Here is a 14650-nt window from a genome sequence, read left to right on the forward strand (position 1 = left end):
TTTGAAAAATCCAGATGGTTGTTTATCAACGTGATTTGAATGTTATCTTCTAAAATAAATAATCTGGGAATTCTGGAAATGCCTCACAAACAGGAGAGAACTGTTTTGTTCGAATTTCTGTCTATTACTTTTCAAGATCACTTTCTGCACCTTGAAAAAATTGGTCATACATGTGTTATGCGTGTAAGCACAGCCTCAGACAGCTGCTAACATGGTTGTAGACTCAAAGTCCTGTCAAAAAAGTTCAGGTGATGTGTGTTCCTCTGTTAATTTGTTCCATTCCTTCCTTTGCTCAGATGGAAACTTTGCAGATGCAGTGTTCAGATTCAACGCCAACATATCCTACAGTGGAGTGCTGCACGCGGTAACCCAAGATGTGAGTCTTCAGCTTGTGTGTGATCTGTCTTCACATCTGCCCAGTCTGAATCCATTCACACATCTTCATCTCTCTATCTCTCACTTCTCTTCAGGGTCTTTTCTCTGAAAACAAAGAGAAGCTCATCAGCAATGCCATCCTGGCTCTGTTATCCCAGGAGGCTGAGCTGCCTGCTCTCAATACTGAACTGGAGAGCCATTTCCAGGCCATCCGACGCTTGGTAGCCTCCAAGGCTGGCTTCCAGGCTTTCACCCAGCTGCCTAAGTAAGGATGCAGCACATGCACCATTTCACTTCATCTTTTTTAATATACTTTTTTTTAATATACTTGTTGGGGAGCTGGCATGCTCTGCCATTTCAAGGTCTGGTCAAGCGTCTGGACTCTCAAGTGCAACATAAATATGAATACACACATCTCAGTCAGCCATTTTGTGTCAATATCTTATCGTAGTTGTTCTTTTCCAGACTGCTTCTTCGCTGTCTGTTGATCAGCCTTCTCTTCTTTTCATCTTTCGTCCTGCTCTCATCTCAGTCCTTTCAGAAGCGGGGAGGTTATATCACCTCACTCTGTGCAGTGGAGCTGTCGGTCTTGGTTTGTCTTGACCTCCCACTCGCGCCCTTTCATCCTGTTATTTATGTGGCTGAGTTTCTCTGTCAGTATCTGCATTTCTCCTTTTTATCCTTGACATTTCTGTAGCTCACATATATTGAAAAACATTTTAATCTTTCCTGGGTCACTGAGATGTATGAGAGGAAGTGTATGTATTGTTTATTCCGTTTGTCTATTATGCAAATGAGACAGAAAAATGAATTGCTGCAGGAGTTAAGTGTCTCCTTCACAAAGCCACAAGATTCAGATCAGTATGATTACATAAATAGTGTATTTTTGTTTCAAGGAAACCCTCTTTAATGACATTACCCTCTGTAGTTCAATAGAAAACTGTGACAGTTGATGAGAAAAACAAGCCAAAAGTGAATTCTTTGTGTATTCACTCCCAGAACTCATTAAATAATTCAGTATTTGTATTTTTAATATTCTGTTGTGCCATATTTTTTACTACAACTGTGAATGTATGTTTTTGCATTCTAGGTTTAGGGAAAAGTTGGGCGTGAAGACGGTAAAAGCTTTAAAAAGGAACAATAATAGTGTGACACATGCTGCTATAGACATGCTCTGTGCCCTTATGTGTGTAAGTATTATGAAACATTTCAACTTTACAGACAGATACATCCGTTGATTGATTCTTAATTAATTCTTGCCTCTCCCCCTTATCTTTTCTTGCAGCCAATGCATGATGACTATGACCTCAGGCAGGAGCAGCTAAATAAGGCCTCTCTGCTGTCGTCTAAGAAGTTCCTGGAAAACCTCCTTGAAAAATTCATCACTAATGTGGTACATTTTATTCCTCTTGTCTCAACATCAACTGATAATTAGGAATTCAATCTTTTTAAAAGTTTATTTCATCAGTTTAATCTGGCTCCTTTTTTAAATTCTCGTGTTGACTTTTTCCAGGACCATGGAACGGGAGCTTTGGTCATCAGCTCCTTACTGGACTTCCTAACGTTTGCCCTATGCGCCCCCTACAGTGAAACCACTGAGGGGCAGCAGTTTGACATGCTGCTTGAGATGGCTGCATCAAATGGACGCACCTTGTTCAAACTCTTCCAGGTGGCTGACATATGGTTTAATATAACTAATCATGATAATAATGTAATCCATGAGATGCTTGTGCACTGAATTTAGTTGTTCTTTTCTGTAGCACCCTTCTATGGCCATAGTGAAGGGAGCTGGGCTGGTTATGAAGGCCATTATTGAGGTGAGTCTTTCCCTGAGTTTGGTGTGCTACAGTATCTATTAGGGTTCAGTGATTGGAGTGACATTTTTTGGGTTTGTCATTTCACTCTTCTAAATATAATAATCTGCCTCCAGATTATGATTATGTTCTGGAGAACCATTCCAGTGCAATTCAAAGAGTATGTTAGAAGTAATTGTATATTATACTATATATTCGTTCACTCATCCCTTCAGTGTCTGCTCACTCTCTTTGTCTCTGTCGCTCATTTATTTGGCTACACACATAAAGGTATATATGATACGATACTATTGATATCGGTTCAATTCTGGTCAGAATCACTGGATTGGATGTCGGAAAAAGAAAAATAGGAATCCCAAAATGATCCACAAACCCTCAATATCATACTGTCCCAAGCACAGACTCTAAAACGGTAATTAAAAAGCCAATGAGTCGTATTATGTTACGTTTCACTCAGCAGAAAAGCAGAACTTGTTACATTTTTGGAGCATTATGTTTTTGAAATTTGCTGGTTATGACTAGGTGGGAAATACATCAACACAAATGTGACATTAACTACTTTGTGGTTTAAAAAAAGTCTATCAAATGTATTTTGGTATCGGTAGATACTTGCAGTTAGAAGAAGGAATATCAGCTGTGAATGCATCCCACATGCACACCTACTCTACAGTGGGTGGTTGGCAAATTTTACAATATTACCTAACCCCAGTCTCATTATTGTTCATGCTTTGTGATTAATTGATAATGAATAATAATAAATCTGCATTTTCTTATAGGAGGGAGACAAGGAAATAGCTACCAAGATGCAGGAGCTGGCTTTAAGTGAAGGAGCTCTTCCAAGGCACCTGCACACGTCTTTGTTCACCATCAGCGCTGATCAGAGGATGCTCACCAACAGGTCCACCTTCAATATTAACTCCCTTACACAGACACAGTACTTAAGCTGATTGGATTTGAAATACTCTTTCTAATCTTTAGAAATATTCCTTATATGTAACAAAAGAAGGTGAAGTTGTTACAGAATGCACAGGAAGACATTCGCTGTCAAATAACACAAATGCTCAGTGACTCACCACAGATGTTTCTTCATCAGGCAACTGAGTCGTCACCTGGTGGGACTGTGGACAGCAGAAAATCCCATTGCTATTAACCTTCTGAAAAGAATACTGGTAGGCCTTCATATGTTCAAATTAATTGTTTAATGATGGTGGTACCAACAATGCCCTCCAGGACAAAAGACAATGATTTTCCTGTCAGCTTAGACACACCGTGTTTATATTCGTGCCCATTTCATTTGTGTCTCTGTGCATTGTGCCGTTAGCCCACAGGTCTGCTGGCTTACCTGGACTCTCCGGACCCAGTCCCAGAGAAAGATGTGGACAGAATGCACATCCGGGACAACTTGAAAATTGCCTCGGTATAAATTCTGTGTAGTTGGAGCAAGAAGCCTATAACAAGAATTGTCCTTTTATTCAACGTAATTGTTGCTTCTTATTTCTTTTCCACAGGACCAACTAAACCGAAACAAAGTGCCTGACTGGCAGCGAATCGCGGGCAAAGCAGCCAAAGAGGTGGAAAAGTTTGCCAAGGAGAAGGCTGATGTCGTGCTCATGCACTGGAGAGATAAGATGGGCATAGCACAGAAGGAGGTGAGCTTTGAGGGCTGATAAGTCAATGCTTCTGCTATTGTTGCTGTTGCTGCTGCTGCTGTCCTGCTGTTTCCAGCTGTTGCTCTTTCTGCTGATGCTGAATGGTCCTGCGGAATCCAGAGACGAGCCTCAAAAGCATACCTTTTTCAGCTGTGGCCGTTTTGCACTTTGCTTGGAAAGAGCTGCCAGAGCAGATGCTGCTTGACCTTGTGGAGATCTTGCACGCCAAAATAAAATAATGTTTGCTTTTTTGTGTGTGCCTCTTGGTTATTTATTATAGCACATGTAGATCTTTTTTTCATTCAGATATAACAAAGGCATTGCTTTTAATTTGTACATGAAATTACATGTATGAAGTAAATCATGTGTTCAAATTTGGCAATTTAGATCGAACCTGTGTGGTTTAATCTTCACTTGCTCTGTGGCTTTTCATCAGAATCAGTTCTCCCTTCAAATAAAGCTTTAAGTCAAAGCTTTCTCTCCTGAATGTCACGGGACTCTATTCTTCCTCTTGACATTTTGTTGACTTGCTCCAAATGGCTGACGCTGATCAACTATGTGTTTTGATTGGCTTGCATTCACTGAATATTTCCTGAAATGTTACTTTACGTTTGCTGCACACATTACCGGTTAATGTGGCGATCGCAATTCCCTAAATAGTTCTTTGAAATGAATCCATTAGATTTTCAGCTAATAAATCTGATTTAGTGACATATTTATGCCAGTGTCACAATATGAATAGTCCAGTGACCCTGCTGTGATTCATCTCCGTTTGATCTGAAGAACAATAATCTCTCTGTGGTTTCTCTGCCCTCCCCTCCCCTTTGTCTGTGTGGTTTCACTGCTGTCAAACAATGCAGCAGGACAGAAATAACCTGGTAAGTAGGACTGACCAATGGGATCCATGCTGTCTTTTCTTTCCATTATTCTTTCTCCAGACCAAAACTTTGTTTTCATTTTCCTGTGGCATATTGAGTGTGTGGGTTTTTTTATTCAGCCAGGTGATGATGACTTTCCTTTCATTTGCTGTAACATGTTTTCATATAAATGTAAAGACTTAATGTATTTCACAATAGAGCCTAGATTTACTTGTCTTTTCTTGTCCTACTGTCAGTAATAGACATGTTCAAGTTACAAGGTGGCCTCAATTAGTGACTCTAATGGCCATATTGGCAAACCCTTTGCATAGTTTGCTCATACAGTGTTTCAATCTTGTATTATATTTATATTTTTTGTATTATTGTTTTTGCTTTTTGGTGGGAAGGAAAAAAATTCTGCTTCTGCAAGAAATTACTTGCATGTAACTTGATCTAGTGTAGCAAATGGCAACATATTTATTGGAACTAATGTTTTTAATTTGAAAAGGCCGGTAAAGCACATTTAAATGCCATTCAGCTTAGACTTGACTCTCCCAGGAAGAATTACAAAATGCACACATCATCCCATCTTGGTTTTTGTGTTTTATAAACCTTTCTCTGTTGGTGTATTATTGACATGGTTTTTAAATGGTGTGTTTCCTTTTTCCATTGTTCTAATATCAGACTTTGTCCATTCTCAAAAGCTTTTTTTGTTCCATTTCTTCCCACACTGGTGCCATTTATTTGTGGTGTTTTTGTCTGTGTAAAATGCTGTTCATGTTGTCACCCTTTAAACTAATGCACTCTCTTATTGTTAGCAGCTGAAAAACAACCAATATCAAATGCCATTAACAATGAGAAAGTGATGCGGAATGTCAAAGTTTTGTGTTTTTTCCTTTGTTGTCAGAACCCAAACCAAAAGCCTGTCATCTTGAGGAAAAGAAGGCAGAGAATAAAGATTGAATCCAACTGGGAGCTTTTCTACTACAGGTATAACAGTTATGAGAATCCCTGTGTGCGCACATTTTGGTTTTATTCATTGTTTTTAGTTACTATCTTAACGTTTTTCTTTCTGATCTCAAGATTCCAGGTCGACCACGCTCGGTCCAACCTCATCTGGAACCTAAAGACAAGGGAAGAGCTGCGGGACGCTCTGGAGGGGGAGATGCGCGCCTTCACCGTGGACCGTGAGCTGGGCAGTGCCACTGTCATCTCCTGGAACCACCAGGAGTTTGAGGTTTGTACTTTGATCGAGTATGTTGAACTTATTAATGTCCATATGTTGGTCATATGCTAGACCACTGCATTGTGATACATCTGTAAATAATAAATAGAGGGTTATTTTGAAATTCTAATGATTGTTTGCAGGTGAGGTATGAGTGCCTTTCAGATGAGATAAAGATTGGGGATTATTATCTGCGTCTGCTGCTCGAGGAGGACGAAAATGAAGAATCGAGTGCCATCAAGAGATCGTAAGACGAATAGACGACAGCAAAGCAGACTTCACTAATATTATCAATATAATCTCAACCCCAACATATTCTTTTATGTATTCATTTCACTTCTCCTAGATATGAATTCTTCAACGAGCTCTACCACCGCTTTCTGCTAACACCCAAAGTTGCAATGAAGTGCTTGTGCCTACAGGCGCTCGCCATTGTGTATGGCAAGTGTTACGAGGAAATTGGCCCATTCACAGATACAAAATTCATCGTGGGCATGTTGGACCGAGTGAGTATATCAAAAACATCCCGACCAAGTGTTTACATGGCACCAGTTCTTAACGCTGACATTTAAAACCTACCTCTGTGACTTTAGTGTACAGACAAACTGGAGAGAGACCGACTCATTCTCTTCCTCAACAAACTGATGCTCAACAAGGTTAGTTAATATGTGGCATTGTATATTCAATTAAAATACATGCATACATGCTTTTTCTCCTATTGTAATTACGTTTTTATTGTGCAGAAAAATGTGAAGGAGGTGATGGACTCGAATGGCGTGCGAATCATGGTGGACCTGTTGACTTTGGCTCATCTACATACCAGCAGAGCTACTGTGCCCCTACAGGTAAAACATTACATCTGTTTGTTTTATAATTTATATTTTATGAATGAAATGGCTACTTGGAACTAAGAGATCAATCTTGAAAGGGCTACAAATCTCACTGAGCCAAAGTTGAGATTTTATTCAACAATTAATTGTAATTAATCTGTGCAGTGTGAAACAGAGAATTATTCTTTTCCACAGAGTAATGTGATCGAAGCTTCACCAGACATGAAGAGAGAGAGTGAGAAAGAGTGGTACTTTGGTAACGCAGACAAGGAAAGAAGAGGACCTTTTAGTTTTGAGGAGGTAATGTAATCTTCAATCGATGGGAAACTCCCTTGTTTTTACTAAAGAAGCAACCAAAATAGGAATATTTCCAAAACAATCATTGTATTTTTTTTTCACCCATTATATTTTTCGTGCATTACAGATGCAGGAGTATTGGAGCCAAGGTGTCCTGACAGCAAAGACGCGCTGCTGGGCTCAGGGCATGGATGGGTGGCGCCCCCTGCAGGCCATTCCTCAGCTCAAATGGTGCCTCTTGGCCACGGGACAGGCAGTTATGAATGAAACCGATCTGTCCACTCTCATCCTCAACATGCTCATCACCATGTGTTCCTACTACCCCAGCAGGTTTGGGACATTGCATGTTTTAAGTTGTGTTTGTGCACAGAAAACACTATCTCTTATCTCATGTTTTGTTTATTTACTTTCTACTCAGGGACCCAGATAATGCCATTATCCGCCCTTTACCTAAAATCAAGAGATTGATCAGTGACAATGCCTGTCTGCCGCATATTGTCCAGGTACTTACAAAAAATAGTCTACTGTATATTGTTTCACAGTCATATCTACCGAAGTAAATAAACGGTTCAATAACCTCGTCACCATGGTCTGTTCTTTGTCTTCTCCAGCTGCTGTTGACTTTTGACCCCATCCTGGTAGAAAAAGTTGGCAATGTTCTGTACCTGGTGATGCAAGACAACCCCAATCTGCAGCGTCTCTATTTATGTGGAATCTTCTTCTTCATCATGATGTACACAGGCTCCAACGTGCTTCCTGTAGCAAGGTGAACAAAATTCTGACAAATATATTTTCAAAATTGATATTCAGTGATGTTTTTCCTTATTTTAGAAGAACCACAATAGTGACACTGAAAAAATTCTTGTGATTTTAGGTTCCTGAAGTACACCCACCTAAAGCAAGCCTTTAGATCAGAGGAGGTAAATTGGTTCGTTTTAGATTCAGATTCTTACAGTTGAAACCAAATGGATTGTTTCTTATCAGTTTCCTTCTCCACAGGCTAAGGGTCAGGACATTGTGCAGCGTAGTATTCTGGGTCCAGTGCTGCCAGAGGCAATGGTGTGTTACCTTGAGAACTACGAGGCTGAGCGCTTCTCTGAGATATTCCTTGGAGAGTTTGATACACCCGAGGCCATTTGGAGCAGCGAAATGAGGTTAACATTAGTTTCTGTCGTGTTAAAATAGTCCGCTCTAAAAGGCAGTGTGTTTAGAAGTACAACACTGAATGCCACTCTCTAATTTAAAGGGATTTTCATACTGTGTTTGATCTCTTTTAAGGCGCATGATGATTGAGAAGATTGCAGCCCACATAGCTGATTTCAGCCCCAGGCTGCAGAGCAACACACGGGCCCTCTACCAGTACTGTCCCATTCCTGTGATCAGCTTCCCTCAGCTGGACAATGAGCTCTTCTGCAACATCTACTACCTCAGACATCTGTGTGACACCATCCGATTCCCCAATTGGCCCATTCGAGATGCTGTATGTCCCTTTTCTTACCCCTTTATATATTTCAGCTCATGCTTTCTTCTTTGAAAGATTCTTTTAATATAGTGCCTGTTGTATATACAGGTGAAACTGCTGAAAGACACTCTTGAAGCCTGGAAGAGGGAAGTGGAAAAGAAACCTCCTTCTATGTCTGTAGATGATGCCTATGAAGTCCTGAACCTCCCCAAAGGACAGGGGCAGTGAGTGGCCTTTGATTTATTCTTCTTCTAATTTAATAATGATCTTTTTTCAACATTTTGAAATGTAATGTTAGACAGTAAAATTTTGAAAATGATTGTTCTTAATAATTTAGTAATTTCCAACTTTTATACAGTTGGATCCTTCTTTAAATGAGTCATTGACATTATTGTTTCAGGCACGAAGAAAGTAAAATCAGGAAAGCGTACTTCAGACTGGCTCAGAAGTACCATCCTGACAAGAACCCAGAGGGCAGGGTGTGTATTGTAGTTGCTATTTATTCACTGCATGTACAGCATATAGGAATAAGAATATACTCATATTTGTTTTCAACCGTTTGGGGCTTTTTTCAGGACACTTTTGAGAAAGTCAACAAAGCCTATGAGTTTCTCTGCACAAAATCTGCCCGAATCCTGGATGGGCCCGACCCAGAAAACATCATCCTCATCCTCAAAACCCAGAGCATCCTGTTCAACCGACACAAACAAGGTATAACTTCTGGTTTTGTTCTTTGTACATCTCTCTTAATCTGGAATGAACTATTTACCTGACAAGAAATTGTGGATTTTTGTCTTAAACTGTGAACCCCCTGACCAAATGCTTTGTCTTCATTATAGAACTGGAACCCTACAAATACGCTGGTTACCCCATGCTCATCAAAACAATCACAATGGAGACGGCAGATGATCAGCTCTTCTCTAAAACCTCGCCTCTCCTCCCTGCTGCTGCTGAACTAGCCTTTCACACGGTCAACTGCTCTGCCCTGAATGCAGAGGAGCTGCGCCGCGAGAATGGCATTGAGGTAAAGCTGCATATTTAAAAAATATATATATATATCAACCAGCCAAAATGAATCATCAATGATCATAGCTGTCTATGAACTTAACTAAGTTGTTTGTATTTATTCAGGTGTTGCTGGAGGCTCTTTCTCGATGTGTTGGTGTATTAACTGCATCTAGTAAACCCAATGACATGGCTGTGCAGGTAAAACGCCAGGGTCTTTATGCACATGCAGTTGCCTCTCTCTGCAGATCAGGATTGTGCCCTCTCTTATCATTTCTGGTTAATTCATTGTGAATGTGACACAGGTGTGCGGGCACATCTGCAAGTGCTACAGTGTCGCAGCGCAATTTGAGGAATGCAGGGAAAAGATCATCGAACAGCCGAATATCATCAGGGACCTTTGTCATATCTTATTCTATGGAAAGGTGAGAGTTTTTCATCTATTGTTTACTTCTGTCTTCCCAGTGTTCTATTGTTTCTTTATTAAGAAAGAAAGCCAGATCTCCTTTCACTGTCTAAGAAGGATACACCATAAATGTTGGAAAGCTCTCTGTCAGCCATCACCAGTTTGCCCTCAGTAAGATGATATAGGTCAAATAAAATCACATACTGTTAGACATTTTCTTTCCTCAAGGCCATTCCACCCTGCAGAGAAAACATATTTTGGCCGCTTGGTATTTGAAATCTTATTCTTTCACTACTCACAGCTCATGACCATAGCTGAGGGTTGGAATGTAGATCGACCAGTAAATTAATATCTTCGCCCTCTGGTTCAGCTCTTTCTTCATTGCAGCAGACTGGTATAGCATCCACATTACTGCAGACACCGCCTCAATCTGTCTTTCTGTCTCAAGCTCTATTTTCCCCTCAATCGTAAACATGACTGCCTGGTGTGTTTATGTTGGACAGGTTTTGTTCAATAATACTGTGAGTTAAAATTTATGAGTAATGGCTCATGAGCCTTTTTTTGTTGTGAACTCAGACAACTAGATTGAAATACTGAAACAAAGACATTTTTTTCCATCTTTGCAGTGATTCATGTTTCCTCCTTTTTCCTTTTCTCAGGGTCTCCCAAAGACTGCTGCGCTGTGTGTAACGTGTGTCAGCTCCTTCGCAGTGGATTTCTTCCTACAGACCCATCTGTATCACGCTGGTGTTCTTTGGCACTTACTGGTTAACCTCTTCAACTACGACTACACTCTGGAGGAGAGCGGCGTGCAGGCCAGCCAGGAAACAAATCAGCAGGAGGTTGCGAACAGCTTGGCGAAGCTCAGCCTCGTAGCTCTTAGCCGCCTGGCAGGCTACTGCCCAACACCACAAAATCCAGAGAGTAACAATCCTGATTCAGAGACCAATGGCATCGAAGGCACACCTCCCGAGAACCCCACCATCCGTAAGAGCTTAGCAGCCATGTTAACGCCATACATCTCAAGGAAGCTGGGAACGGGAGCTCCTGCTGAGGTCAGTGAAACAGATGATGTAGAGCATTTATTCACACAGACAGAGAAAAAGGAGAGGCTTCTATATTTTTTGTTTTGTATTTAGGTCCTGAAGCTGCTAAACAGTAACTCGGAAAACCCTTACCTGATCTGGAACAATGGAACACGAGCAGAACTGATGGAGTTCCTGGAGTGTCAGCAGGAGGGAAACATCAAGAGGGTAATAAGAAAGGCTAATGTTTCAATAGAGGGACTGGGGAAACTAGTTAATATGGAGTCTGACCTCTCTGATATCTTTCTACAGGGAGAAAACGATGAAAGCTTTGGTGCAGAATTTGTGTTTAGTGATCACAGCAAAGAGCTGATCGTTGGGGAGATCTTTGTGCGGGTCTACAATGAGCAGCCATCTTTTCCACTTGAGGTGAGTAGACGATCAATACATGAAACAAATCATGTCCAGTGTGAAATTCCCTTTTTAACAACCATCATCATCATAAAGTGTTTTTTTTTTATTTACGAAACACACTTTTGTAATGCTATAATATTGTGTTTTACGGCCTCTGTTTTAGTATCCCAAAGCATTTGCAGCCAGTTTACTGGACTATGTGGGATCCCAGGCTCAGTACCTCCACACTTTACTGGCCATGAGTCAGAGTAACAAGGTGGAGTCCCAGCAGCACGCTGAGAGGCTCCGCTTTGCTGAGATGGCTTTGGAGGCTCTACGAAATGTCATCAAGAACAACCCTGGTGAGAAATGACACATCATGTTGAAATATAGATTTATGCAACATGTTCTTTTTCTTAACAGGTACTGTACCTCTGTCTGATTACAGGCTCAGAGTCGGAGTGCATTGGTCAATTCAAGCTGCTTTTCTCGTTGTTGCGGGTTCATGGAGCTGGTAGAGTGCAGCAGCTGGTTTTGGAGGTACAGAGAAACGGTTTTTACTGGCTCTAAAATATATTTGCTTACTCAAATCACTATGTTTGATAATAATGGTTTCCTCTGCAGGTTGTGAATACAGTAACGTCAAACCAAGAATGTGTGAGCAACATTGCAGAATCTCTAGTTTTGTCCAACCTTCTGTTGCTGCTACACTCGCTACCCTCCAGTAAGAAATGTTTTACAATTTAATTTCATCTTTCTCTCTACTTACTTTTTTAGTGCTTTATTTTTTGACTAAAATGATTCTTCTCTTTTATTTAGGCAGGCAGATCGTTCTGGAAACCCTTTATGCACTGACTTCAAACACAAAGATAGTCAAAGAGGCTATGGCCAAAGGTAATTCTGAGTGCTTCATATTTATGCGAATCCTCACAGCTGAGATGGTAATGTTCAACTGTATGTCCTCAGGTGCCCTGATATACTTGCTGGACCTCTTCTGTAACTGCACACATCCCCAGGTCCGCACACAGACTGCAGAGCTCTTCTCCAAAATGACCTCAGACAAGCTGGTTGGACCAAAGGTCAGACTGAACTGGAAATTGTTTTCAATTGATTTAAAAATTAATAATACATTAATTAATAAAGTCTATATATTTATTGATGCTCTGCCAGGTGCGTTTGACTCTGATGCGTTTCCTGCCTGGTGTGTTCATGGACGCCATGCGAGACAACGCAGAGGCAGCAGTGCACATATTTGAGGGAACACATGAAAACCCTGAACTCATCTGGAATGACAACTCAAGGGAGAAAGTGTCCACAACAGTCCGTGAGATGATGCTCGAGTATGACAAATCATTTGATGACATATTTACTTGATGGCTAGTTGAGAATTTATGTTGTAATTGTTGCTAATAAGATTCCCAATGCCATTTTAAATATGTTTTCAGGCACTTTAAACAGCAGAAGGATAATCCTGATGTGAACTGGAAAGTAGGTGAAATAATATATTGTTGCAATAAAGCGGAATATTTTGTGAATATTTGAACTCTAATTCCTCGGTTTTTGTGTTCAGTTCACAGAGGATTTCACCATGGCTTGTGGAGCAGGACAGGGTGAGCTCGAAGTTGGTGGCGTCTTCCTGCGAATCTTCATCGCTCAGCCAGGCTGGGTGCTTCGCAAACCTCGGGAGTTCCTGGTTTCTCTCCTGGAGACACTTACTGAGCTGCTGGAGAAGAACAATCCCAATGTGAGCTTGCTTTATTGAAAAACGCAAAGAAAACACTTTTTTTATCTTTTTTTGTCATCGCCTCTTTTACTGACTGACCTGTGCTGTCCTGCAGGGTGAGGCACTGGAGACCGTTACTACAGCAGCGGTGTGTCTCTTCAGCACGCAGAGCCAGCTGGCTGACCAGGTTCCTCCTCTGGGTCACCTGCCTCGCATCCTGGCAGCACTAAACCACAAGAATAACGCCATACCCAAGAGCGCCATCCGCCTCATCCACGTGCTGTCAGATAATGAGGTAGAAAGTTAACTTTACTTTACAATTCTTTACAGCTAATATTTAGGAAACTTATTATTATACTGTTACTAAGAAAAATCATGAAAATAGCTTTCCACAGTAGCATTGTTATTGCTGTGGTAACCTCAAATCTAAAAAAAACATACAATTGTCAGGGATTTATGTAATGAAAAACTCAGCACTGATTGATTTACTTTGTGTAGACGTTGCCTTCTGTACAATATTATGCATTGACTAAAGCTGTCATGTTGTGTGTAGCTGTGTGTGCGCTCCATGGCTGCTCTGGAGACCATTGGCCCCCTCATGTCTGGGATGAAGGCTCGGGCAGACATGGCTGGATTAGCTTGTGAAGCTCTCAACCGTATGTTCCAGAAAGAGCAGACAGAACTGGTCGCCCAGGTAAAACCTCATCATTATAGTTTTTTTGTTTTGTCCATCTTATCCATCGTCTGTGTAGCCTAAATAATTCTACATGTTGTTAACAAACTGTACAGGCTCTCAGAGTGGAGCTGGTTCCATACCTTCTGAAGTTACTGGAAGGAATCGGTCTGGAGACGTTAGACAACCCTTCAGCTACCAAGGCCCAGATAGTAAAAGCCCTTAAGTCTATGACTCGCAGTCTGCAGTATGGCGAACAGGTAAAATATCATCAATCAAAATCTTTGGATAATTATTCCTGTTGTTTATTCAGTAATTTGTCTCCTAAAAACTATTTTGAAATCACTGTTTTACAGGTGAATGAAATTCTTGCGAAGTCCTCAGTGTGGAGTGCCTTCAAAGACCAGAAACATGATCTTTTCATCTCAGAATCTCAGACTGCAGGCTACCTGACAGGTACAGTCATCTCATGAAATTAACCTGTCATTTTCTTAACGTCTTTCAAAGTAAGTCTTAAGCATCTGTCTCTGTGCTGTGTTGTCGAATCTGATTGCTTTGCTTTATCCTATAAACCTCGTGGCTGACTCCTCACTTGTACTCAAACCCAGCGACCCTTTTTCTCTCTAACTTCCTGGCTCTGTCCTTTCCTTGCCTTGTTGTCCTTCATATTTCCTTCTCAGGGGTTTCCACTCCTTCCCTCCTGGCTGCCAGCAGCCCACTGCGAGGTGGGCTCTAGACTTCTGAGCTGGGCCCTCACAGCCCTCCTCTTTATTGCTCTGATGCAGGTAGTCTTTGTCCTCACTCCTAACACTAATCCCTCCCTCTTAACTGCCATCTGCAACTATCACTTAACGCTCCATTTCCCACTTCTCCATCTTTGTAATGCTTCGTAAGTGTCATATTAACCTCAACCACC

The 14650-nt window shown here is 41.1% G+C and overlaps 1 protein-coding gene across 1 annotated transcript in view; it reads left to right on the forward strand.

Moving 5' to 3' along the window:
* dnajc13 (DnaJ heat shock protein family (Hsp40) member C13) overlaps positions 1 to 14650 on the forward strand; it is a 28942-nt gene that overhangs the window by 12877 nt on the left and 1415 nt on the right. The window contains exons 11-55 of the mRNA XM_083901909.1: positions 297 to 376; positions 471 to 640; positions 1466 to 1565; positions 1661 to 1768; positions 1889 to 2044; positions 2136 to 2192; positions 2966 to 3087; positions 3283 to 3358; positions 3511 to 3606; positions 3698 to 3838; positions 4699 to 4716; positions 5603 to 5685; positions 5779 to 5932; positions 6064 to 6167; positions 6267 to 6426; positions 6514 to 6576; positions 6664 to 6765; positions 6946 to 7050; positions 7175 to 7377; positions 7466 to 7550; positions 7659 to 7813; positions 7922 to 7967; positions 8047 to 8201; positions 8326 to 8527; positions 8618 to 8733; positions 8910 to 8988; positions 9085 to 9220; positions 9349 to 9533; positions 9641 to 9715; positions 9820 to 9939; positions 10580 to 10975; positions 11060 to 11173; positions 11258 to 11374; positions 11523 to 11700; positions 11787 to 11878; positions 11963 to 12062; positions 12158 to 12232; positions 12305 to 12417; positions 12509 to 12678; positions 12784 to 12826; positions 12909 to 13082; positions 13177 to 13356; positions 13615 to 13755; positions 13851 to 13994; positions 14091 to 14190. Coding sequence (XP_083758035.1) covers positions 297 to 376; positions 471 to 640; positions 1466 to 1565; positions 1661 to 1768; positions 1889 to 2044; positions 2136 to 2192; positions 2966 to 3087; positions 3283 to 3358; positions 3511 to 3606; positions 3698 to 3838; positions 4699 to 4716; positions 5603 to 5685; positions 5779 to 5932; positions 6064 to 6167; positions 6267 to 6426; positions 6514 to 6576; positions 6664 to 6765; positions 6946 to 7050; positions 7175 to 7377; positions 7466 to 7550; positions 7659 to 7813; positions 7922 to 7967; positions 8047 to 8201; positions 8326 to 8527; positions 8618 to 8733; positions 8910 to 8988; positions 9085 to 9220; positions 9349 to 9533; positions 9641 to 9715; positions 9820 to 9939; positions 10580 to 10975; positions 11060 to 11173; positions 11258 to 11374; positions 11523 to 11700; positions 11787 to 11878; positions 11963 to 12062; positions 12158 to 12232; positions 12305 to 12417; positions 12509 to 12678; positions 12784 to 12826; positions 12909 to 13082; positions 13177 to 13356; positions 13615 to 13755; positions 13851 to 13994; positions 14091 to 14190 — 5589 coding nt within the window. The remainder of the gene's footprint in view (positions 1 to 296; positions 377 to 470; positions 641 to 1465; positions 1566 to 1660; positions 1769 to 1888; positions 2045 to 2135; positions 2193 to 2965; positions 3088 to 3282; positions 3359 to 3510; positions 3607 to 3697; positions 3839 to 4698; positions 4717 to 5602; positions 5686 to 5778; positions 5933 to 6063; positions 6168 to 6266; positions 6427 to 6513; positions 6577 to 6663; positions 6766 to 6945; positions 7051 to 7174; positions 7378 to 7465; positions 7551 to 7658; positions 7814 to 7921; positions 7968 to 8046; positions 8202 to 8325; positions 8528 to 8617; positions 8734 to 8909; positions 8989 to 9084; positions 9221 to 9348; positions 9534 to 9640; positions 9716 to 9819; positions 9940 to 10579; positions 10976 to 11059; positions 11174 to 11257; positions 11375 to 11522; positions 11701 to 11786; positions 11879 to 11962; positions 12063 to 12157; positions 12233 to 12304; positions 12418 to 12508; positions 12679 to 12783; positions 12827 to 12908; positions 13083 to 13176; positions 13357 to 13614; positions 13756 to 13850; positions 13995 to 14090; positions 14191 to 14650) is intronic.

The sequence above is a fragment of the Microchirus variegatus genome, assembly GCF_963457635.1.
Source record: "Microchirus variegatus genome assembly, chromosome: 15".
NCBI lineage: Eukaryota > Metazoa > Chordata > Actinopteri > Pleuronectiformes > Soleidae > Microchirus > Microchirus variegatus.